The 10,021-nt window shown below is 38.2% G+C and overlaps 1 protein-coding gene across 2 annotated transcripts in view; it reads left to right on the forward strand.

The window, feature by feature from the left end:
* The window catches only part of PPP3CA (protein phosphatase 3, catalytic subunit, alpha isozyme), a 326,408-nt gene extending 317,159 nt beyond the window's left edge, over nt 1-9,249 (forward strand). The window contains exons 12-14 of one of the 2 annotated variants that reach the window (XM_014542987.1): nt 175-272; nt 3,480-3,509; nt 6,603-9,249. In XM_014542987.1, the coding sequence (XP_014398473.1) occupies nt 175-272; nt 3,480-3,509; nt 6,603-6,799 (325 nt within the window). In that variant the 3' untranslated portion in view covers nt 6,800-9,249. The remainder of the gene's footprint in view (nt 1-174; nt 273-3,479; nt 3,510-6,602) is intronic. The other variant, XM_014542990.1, reaches the window with a different exon arrangement.
* Nucleotides 9,250-10,021: the final 772 nt, after the last annotated feature.

Below are 10,021 nucleotides of genomic sequence, written 5' to 3' on the forward strand. Positions count from 1 at the left end.
GGGAGAGGGAGAGTGGGGGGGTGGAGTAGGGGGGGGGGGGGGTAGAAACTGGGAGGAGAGGGAAAAGGAGGGGGGATGGGAGACATCTGTAATACTATCAACAATAAAAAATACATTAAAAAAACACACACAGAAAATGAGAGTTAATGCCCCCCTCACCTTGTGCCTTTCCAGAGAGGAGAGCGAGAGTGTGCTGACGCTGAAAGGCCTGACGCCCACAGGCATGCTCCCCAGCGGAGTGCTCTCTGGAGGGAAGCAAACTCTGCAAAGCGGTAAGCAGCCCAGTCACTGTGACCTGACCATGCCAGGAGCCTCTAGTCAGCTGTGTCGTTAGAGCCCTGAGTTACTCATTCATTTAAGCTCTGTCTTATTCTCGGCTCAAAGAAGGACTGAACCCCCACATCCATGTGACCAGTCATGTTCAACAGCTCAGCTCCCTCTTGCGTGGGAATGGAGTCGCCCCCACCCTGCATTCCCGAGGCGCTCACATGGTCACCACAGTGCAAGCCTTGCGATAGGACACCTCATTTAGGTTGCCTACATGCACAATAGGTTTGCCCACTCTCAGTCAACCAGTTGCTAAAAACAAAGTTTTAATTACATTTTTACTAAATGTTCTGGTTGTCTGTTTGATGGATGAAATACACACGCACACGCACACGTACAAATATACATCCCAAAGTTTAGGTTTCAATGGAAAATGTAGGAAGAATATAAAAAGGATAATTTCATTATCCACTTGAGTAGAAATTGGGAGTCATATATGTCTTTTATTTATACCCCCAAAACAGACTGAGTATAACCATGTTTCATTTCTGAAAAGAATGAAAACATTTCCTTTAAAAGACCCAAAGATTTTGTATTAAAATGTGTAGCTTTCTGGACGAGTGCTTTCTAATAACACTTTCTGTAATGATGGAAATGTCTCTATCTGTACAGAAGTCACTGGCAACATATGGCTGTTGAACACTTAAAATATAGCTAGTACAACTGAGAAAGTGTTTTATTTTATCTAATTTTTATTAATTTGATTTACATAGTCACATGTGGCTAGTAGCTACCCTACTAGATACACTCTTTTACTTTTTTTTAAAAAAATATATTTTGATTTTTTTACAGAGAGGAAGGGAGAGGGATAGAGAGTTAGAAACATTGATGAGAGAGAAACATCGATCAGCTGCCTCCTGCACACTCCCTACTGGGGATGTGCCCGTAACCAAGGTATATGCCCTTGACCAGAATCGAACCTGGGACCCTTCAGTCCGCAGGCTGACGCTCTATCCACCGAGCCAAACCGGTTAGGGCACACTCTTTTACTTTTGTTACTTTTGTTTTATTACCTATTTTAACTAATATTATCATTAATGAGAGTTCCATTGATATTATCATTAATGGAAGTGTTGCTGTTAAATTAGTCTTTAACATGAAAAAAGGAAAACAAAAATACACTATAACATTTTCAAAACAATCTCAGCCTCTTGCTTATTTTTGTATATCTTTCCCTGAATCTTTTTGTGTATTTTCTTTTTTCTATCACTATCCCTCAAACTAGAAGATTCAGGTGTTCTTATGGTTACATTGTTTAGACCCACCTCTCTGCGTGGAGTGTAGTGTTCAACTTCAGGTATACGGTACTGCTAAATAATCACCCCCTAGCAGCAGCACTCTCGTTTTCTTTATTTTCATAGTAATTTATCCCAAAACCAATATCTTTGAGTTTCCACAAAAGAGGACATTTCTAAAGATAGTAGGAAGACATATAGTATTTAAGGAAATTCCCCGTTTACACCTAAAAATTATTTTAGCAACTTGTTTTTTAAAACAGAGCATTTTTCCCATCACAGTAACCATGCTCTGGACAACATTCATATCAATGGATCACTTATAAACTCAAAATGCACAACTACCTCATTGAGATCTGCATAGTTTTTGATAAGCACATTTTAAGGTACTGCAAGTGTATTATCAGAAACTATGGCCACATTTGCTTTAGAAGGATACACTTAACAGGCAGTACATATTTCTAATATGTTGGTGCTGGTGTGGTTTCACATATTTTGGTTTACTTTTACACTTAAGTTATCTTAAGTTCTTACAATTCTTTGTTTGATTTCCAGATTTTCACTGGTATTTAACTTAGATTATTCAGTTCTTCTGTTCACTTTATTTTAAAACCATTGTTTGTATTATTCTATGTTGAACTCACATACACACAGGGAACATAAGCATTAGAACCTTATTATTCCTAAGAATCTGAAAATTCAGTACATATTTTAAACCATATACATTAATACAATTTCAGAATCCATTTTCTGATGCCCTTCAATTGTCTAAAAGGAGAAATTACTTAAAGCTTCAATATTTCTGCTCCATGGTGGAATTTAGAATGCACCGTAAGTAAATTGTAGTGCACATTTGGCAGTTGCCCTAGATTTAAATCCTTAAATTATAAGAAATGTGCATATTAAAGTCAAGGGGTAGAATTTTAATAGAAACATTTTGGAAGTAAGCGTAGAGAAGTTTTGCATTTTAGCACTTAATTAAGGAAATATCAACTATCCTTGGTAACAGAAAGATTCATACACCTGTACAGTGGGAATATGTACCCTCACATTATTATAATAATTACTGGGAAAGCAATGGGCCTTCAAAGTTTTGCTTCTGAAATACACAGATTTGCAGTATTTAGGCTGCCTTTGCTTTAACAGGCTGATAGAATTATCGCTGCTATTGGCATGTTACCACTTGATTATAACTTTTCAAGAATTTCGTTCCAAAAAATAATACCACAATAAGAAAAAACGATTTTAAATTGAATTGCCTGGTAAAAGAAGTCCAAATTACACCATTGCCTTCCTTTTCTCTTTTCTCTCACCATTCTAATCATGCTGGGTGTTGGTCTTTATAAAAACATATTCATTTTCAGCTCAAGACACATTGATTTCTTTCCCCTCTAAATTGATGCCCCTTTTCCATTGCAGTAGGAAAATGGGCTACTTAATATTAATAGCATGAATGACCCCATTGACATTATGGCAACTGCTTCAAATTCTGCCATTTTTTTCCTGGTATTTTAAAACTGTAAATCGCCAAGCGTAGCAGTGGTTTTATTGAAATTGGTGCAAGTCACAGGCTCATTTTAGATTGACCTAGTCCCTTTATCAATTCAATCTAAGTAAAAGAAAACTTTCCTGAGTGTTTTCCTAAAGGGTCACTCTGTCATTTATTTAATGAGCAAAAACCAAAGCAGTTCACTCAGAGGTGTGTATCCACCTTATAAATTAAACTTATCATTTTGTTGTGTTTTTTTTCTTTCTTTCTTTCTTTTTAGCATTTCTGTTTTGTTGTCTGTGCCAGAATCCAGCACTTACAGGAACATGAATTCTCTTAGTTCCCTTGATCGTCACTGATTTGTTCTTAGAGTTAAAAATCCTCTGCTCATTTTCTCATTCATTTTGCACCCCCTTTCTTCTCTTCAGCTACTGTTGAGGCTATTGAGGCTGATGAAGGTAAATTGGCCAGTCCCCTTTCTGTTGTACCTGCAACAGATAAGGGCTCTGCTGGGTGTATTCATTTTTTTATTTTTATTTTTTATTTTTGCTGTAGCTTGTACAGAGTGTGTGGGTGTTGGGCTAACAGTTGTGGCTCAGTATTAACCAAAATGTTCTTGCTTTAAAGGGGAAAGTGTCCTTTTATGGTTTGTTTGTTTGCTTTTTTCCCTTAAAGCTATGTTTGCCTTTGTATACAATGAACCTAGGATAATCACAGAAAACAAAAGGATTATATATCTTGAACGATGTGGGGTGGGGGTTATGGCAGCTGTTTTGACAAATAACGCGCAAAACAATACTCTTTGAGCTGAACCATGTCCCTCCCTCAAATCACTTTCAGTCAGCACTGAAAAGGAGAGGATAAAAATAGCTTTATGAATTCTAGTCTTCAGAAATTTCTAGCAAGGAAAAAAAGGTTCATTTGAATAGTGCTTTGTTGTAGTTCAACATTAATTTATGTCTCTAAACAATAATCCAACATGAGACAGCTGTGTATGAGATAAACAGTTCTGCTACTCTTATCAAATTTTAACCTACTGGAATCTGTAGTACAGTTAGCACCAGCTAGTGTCTGTGGAGGTGGCCAGTAACAAGCGAAGCGGCTGTCGAGAATTCACTCAATTGTTTAACGTTTATTGAGTGTCTGCTTTGCACCAGGCCCTCTGCTAGGTGCTGCAGGGGAAATCAAGTCATGTCTATCACCGACCGTGTCCTGGCACTGCTCAAGGACAGTAGACTTGATCCTTTAGCAATTAGTTTTGAATTAAGTGCTTTTTAAGTATATAGTTATGAGAGAACTGCATATCAACACAGTTTTTAATATTACACACACCTACCCTTTGGAAATTGTAAAAAGAATAATTTGAAGTTCCCCTTTAAAACAAAATTCTTCAGTTGTATTTTGCTCTTGCAAAGATAACTCTTTGTTTTTCCCCAAATTGTGTGCATCTGGCCCTTTGATGTGATGTTTTAAAAGTGCCACTTTAGACTCTTTAATTTGTACGTGATTTGGATGTAGTAGGGGAAATGATAGCAACGTAAGAGAAAATACAACTGCTTCCTAAATAGCAGTGAATAAACTGCTATTTATGTGGGAATTCTCTATTCCTCTCGGCACATTCTAATCTGCAGTGTGCATTCTTGTGGACAGTTTGGCTGTTTTCTGTGGTTTCTGTGACTCTGTGTTGTGTTAAGTACACTACCAATGTAAATTGCTAATACCCATTGTCTGACCAGCAACTACAGCAGAGCACATTCTTCCATACCAGGCTAGACAGGGGTGATTAGAAACGGAGCCCCATTCTGACCATATTGCATTGTCCTAACTAGAGTCTGAATTTCTATGCTCCCATCTTATTGGCTTTTAAACCCAGAGATTCCACTTTTATCACTGAAATTAATAAAATTAATCATGATGATGAACTTTTGATACTTATTAATTCTGATGAAATGGTATTCCTCGTGGTTTAGAAAAAGAATAGAGTACCACTTTGTGCCATTGTTTTGTCTCTCAAAATAATTGAGTTAGTTTTCAGGGTGGGTGCTCATTAGACAGCTCTATTATCCTGCAATTTATTACTAAATTAGAGAAGAATTAAGAAGCTTTGCTTTGGGCCTTGGTCTTTCCCCATTTCCCCATCTTCCTTTCATAGTTGACTAATCACCATGATGCTAACCTTTAAAATGCAGAGGGGGGAGCAAGCTATTTCTCATCGCTTAATGAGTTTAGAAGCAACTGTGTGTATCTTTTAAGAATCTCATCCATACTAATCAAAGGCACTGCACATTTGTGTAGGAGTGGCTGGCAAAGTTTCAGCTTGAAACCACTTTCCTTTTTTTCCCAAATAAGGTGGGAAGGATAAAGGTGCCATGAAATTGTCCATAATCAGCCACGGAGACGCAGCCTAATTTGGCATTGGAGATTGGCCCTTCGGTACCTGGCTTGCACTTCACAGGGAGTAAAGCAAACTGATGTCATTGGTTCCCCATTTATGTACTTGACTTTCAGCTAACTTGTTGGTGCACCCACTGAAGAAATCATTTCGTTTCTAGAACAGATATGCCTTATCTGTCTCTGGAGCACACTAAGGTTTGCTGGAAAAAAAAAAAAAATCAGATATCAATGCCCCGCTTTGAAAACTCATGTTGTCATTGAATGGGGCCAAAACTAGTCTTATTCTTTTTTTTGCTAAAAAATTGTGAAAGGTACTTTCTCCTTGTGATTCTTGAACCATCACTCATGTCTACATTGATCTACCAAGGAAGTTTTCTTTGCCTTGGGCAGGAATGGATACCAGATGAACATCAGTTTGGCCTGTTCACTGCTGAAGGGCAGAGAGCGTTTTCTACTTAGTGATCCGATCTTGGTTTTTCTGAGTCCCTCTCACCTCTGGGCCCACTCCACATGCTCCCAAAGCTGAGTGGAGACACAGGAGCTTTTCATTTTATTGTTTTCAATGCCATTATTGAGTTGTTTGTCGAGGAAGTCTTTCTGGGATTCTGAGATGGCATGGAAATGCCCCAAGTTAATGCCTTTTATCTTTTAGCTTCTGCTCTAAGCTCTTTACCAGAATGTTAGATGTACCTACCTCAGCGATGCTATTGAACTTGCTGTTGCTAGCAGAATGGAATAGTAAAATCAGGGCGGTGTTCCGGTCAAAGTCAGGGCGTTTGGTGCAATAACCCCACTAACGTGGCCCGTTGATACGTGCTGGCTCTAGAAACCTGGCCCTGGTAGCACTTTCCTCTTTCCATGTCCGCTTCGGGTTTTGTTTATGTAAACTTTCGTGAAGAAAAGAGACATGCTTCCATCTCACTAACTTGAAGAGGACGTTTTGCTTGGCAAGAGACGTTGGCTGTTTCCCAACCCTTGGTTATCCGCGGGGATGGTAAGGAGGCCGTTGTGTTGTGCTCAGATCCCGTCACTCTTCTCTACTAAAGGATTCCCATCTCTCACTGCGAAATCTCTAACATCACCTGATGCAAGAGTGGTGCCCTTGGTCGTCTTCTGGCTAACCCAGTTTTTCTTTTTCTTAATGATTTTCTGTTTAGCTATCAAAGGATTTTCACCACAACATAAGATCACTAGCTTCGAGGAGGCCAAGGGCTTAGACCGAATTAACGAGAGGATGCCACCTCGCAGAGATGCCATGCCCTCCGACGCCAACCTTAACTCCATCAACAAGGCTCTCGCCTCAGAGACTAACGGCACAGACAGCAATGGCAGTAATAGCAGCAATATTCAGTGACCACTTCCTGTTCACTCTTTTCTTTCCTTCTTTCTTTCTTTTTTTTCTTCTTTCTTTTTCGAGCTGCAGGGCATGGTGGGGTTGCTGCATATTGGCAGTTGTATGTTCTTGCCTCTGAAGATAGCTTACTTGCTGTGGGGGCCAGGAATTGGATCCAGTTTACACTATCATTAGAAAAGAGGGGGAGATAGATAATAAACTATATTTTGGTGAGGGTGGTGATTAAACACCTCTTTTGGTATACCTTTTAAAAATGCTTATAGGAAAAGCAAGTTTTAAAACAAGAAAGCTAATGCTAGTATATACGGCAATGTTAGGGAATGAACTTGTTTTCCTCCTGCATTGGGGACTCCTAGATAGAGTAATGCAAGGTCTTTCATTATGTTACTGGACACGAAAACTTTGTCTAATTTCTTACTCTATTGTACGTTTACAGTTGCAGCACTAAAAATGGATGACATCAAACATTTTTAACAAAATGATGTACAAACTAAGGACTATTTATTGATAATGTTTTGCTACTCTTGTCAGACAATGGCTATAAAATGAATTAGGCAGTCTTAAAAAAAAAAAAAACAGAAAAAGAAAAAAAAAAGGAACGTTGCAAATTTGTTAAAATGCCAAAAAAGGACAGTTTAATTTTGTACAGATTATGCTTACCTCAGGTTTCTTTAGTGTGCTTGAATGCCCTTCTTTCAATATAATACTTATCTTATTAATTTCGCAATGAATATCTTTTCATTTCTTTTCTTTAAGTTTTAAAGAACTGGAATAATTACATCTATCTTTTTTGCTGTTTATATTTAGGGGTTTTGTTGATAAATCAAGTCTTGGTTGTGGCTTGCTGAATTAAATATTTATGAGTGGTGCATTTTTAAGTATAGTGAACAAGATACCATATTAAGTACAGTGATAAAGCATCTATATTCTGTAAAAATAAATCTGCCTATGCATGTTTTTTAAGAAAAAAAAAATGGCTGTATCGGCCTGTATGGGACTGTAATGCGCTTAGTGGTCTGACATATACTGGAAATGTATGTATACTGGCGTACTTTATATTCTATAAAATGCTTAATGCCTTTGAAATTTTGTAATCAAAAAAGCTTTGAAAAATCTAAAGGGGGAGAGTATTCTTAAAAGTTTTTAACATAAGCTTGTCAGTGCACATATAGATGGTTAGCATGTTTAGCAACCTTGTGAACTTTAAATAAGTTTGTAGTTACATGTGAAACTCTAAATGCATGGTAACTGTTAATGTCATAACGATTTAGTTATTTTGTTCTGTTCTGTCATGTGCCACAAACTATGTACTTTTTTCACTTTTTTCCCTTTGTATATCAGTTACGGGTTACAACTGGTTCATTCTGAAAACAACAACAAAAGTCCATTCATATTTTTTAACAATTGTATAAGTGCCCAAGTAATTCACTACAGCCTAAAGCCTTGCCTTTGTAATTTGACTTCTGAAATGTTGGCAATCAAAGCATGCACTTGTAACAATGAAAAAGAAAAAGCATTTTATATTACTACTCAATAAAATGTGCATGAACTTAAAGAACTCTCATCCTTTCACTGAGTCTGCTGAAGGGATTTCTGTGCACAACCACCACGCTGTCTTCTAGGTGCTGGGCCCACCACCCTGCAGCGCAGCATCGCTCTGCCCGGCTTCTCTGGGGGCCTCGTGATCTAAGGCGTGGTGCCTACTTCCGCTGTAAGAGACTTGGTGGATTTCTGTCTCGAATCAGACAAGAGAACTATATTTAAAGAGTAAATGCCCTCTTCTGGCTCCCTGAGTGCAGGAGCCAGTTAAGAAACCAGATCATTCCTTTTGATTGGAAAAACAAAAACCACTTGTTATCAGGTTGTTTCAGTTGTATTGGATGCCCTATCTGCTAAAGCAAAAAGAACTAAGCTAATAAGTGCATTTTCATCACAGAAGAGAGTTGCATTTGTATTGATAGAAAATTTGTATACCAGCGCTTCAGCTAATATCTAGTCACCGGAAGATTTAAGATACACCAAATTTCAGTTTGTTTCTAACATTGTTCATTTTCAGTGCACTTTGTTTTATGTAATAAAGTATGCCTATTATATTAACTAATAAGAATATGACCATTAGTGATATAGTGTACCAAAACCAAGATGTTCTAGATATATTGTCTGACAAAGACTATCCCAAATTTATTTTAATGAATCCGAACTTTTCCCCCCCTGTAGATATTTTTCTGTCCTAAAAAAAAATGATATCCCAAGTAAAATATTTAGATGCAATTTATTAGAATGATGTGAAAAGGATGGTAATTCTGGTACCAAGGTGTTTGTTTTCTTTCTTATATCTGCAGAGAAAATATCCTGACAAAAAAAATCTTTTTTTTTTTTTTTTTGGATTCCTTTTACAAATTGTGCTGAGGCGACTATGGCATAGAAATAAACATTTGACATTAAAATAATCAGTTGATGTGAGTATTGCTTGGTCTTTCCGGTCAGTAGTTAAGAAAGTAATTCTGTATATTTTTCAATAATTCTTTCAAAGAAATCAATATAGAAATGAAGTAATTTTTCCAAAAGGGATAACACTGCCATGTCATTGGTTATTAGATCTATCTCCTGCACTTCGGGAGAAATTGTTGAATTCTTGAGTTGTATATGCCAGTGAATCTTTGACTATACTCACACACCCACATGCACATACACACACTTGAGAAACAACCTCCCGTCCCTCCCTCTTGCACCCTCCCAAGGTGACTTACCTCTCAAGGGGCTCAATCTCAGTGCTGATTTTTTCCCTAGCTTTTCAAAGAGTAAGAGCTAGATTTCACTGACCCTAGGTTAGCAATTTTTTTTATTTAAAATACTAGAGGCCCAGTGCATGAAATTTGTGCACTCGGGTGGGGGGAAGGAAGTGGGGATCCCTCAGCCCGGCCTGCACTCTCGCACAGTCCTGGAGCCCTCGGGGGATGTTCGACTGCCACGGAGGCAGGAGAGGCTCCAGCCACCACTGCTGCATTCACCAGCCATGAGCCGGCTTCTGACTGAGCAGGGCTGCCCCTGTGGGAGTGCACTGACCACCAGGGGGCAGCTCCTGCATTGAGCATCTGCCCCCTGGTGTCAATGTGCATCATAGCGACCGGTCATTCTACTGTTTGGTCAATTTGCATATTAGCCTTTTATTAAATAGGATTCTCTGCTCATGTCATTTTAAAATGTTTTTTTAAAATATAT

The sequence above is a fragment of the Myotis brandtii genome, unplaced genomic scaffold (assembly GCF_000412655.1).
Source record: "Myotis brandtii unplaced genomic scaffold, ASM41265v1 scaffold1087, whole genome shotgun sequence".
Taxonomy (NCBI): Eukaryota; Metazoa; Chordata; class Mammalia; order Chiroptera; family Vespertilionidae; genus Myotis; species Myotis brandtii.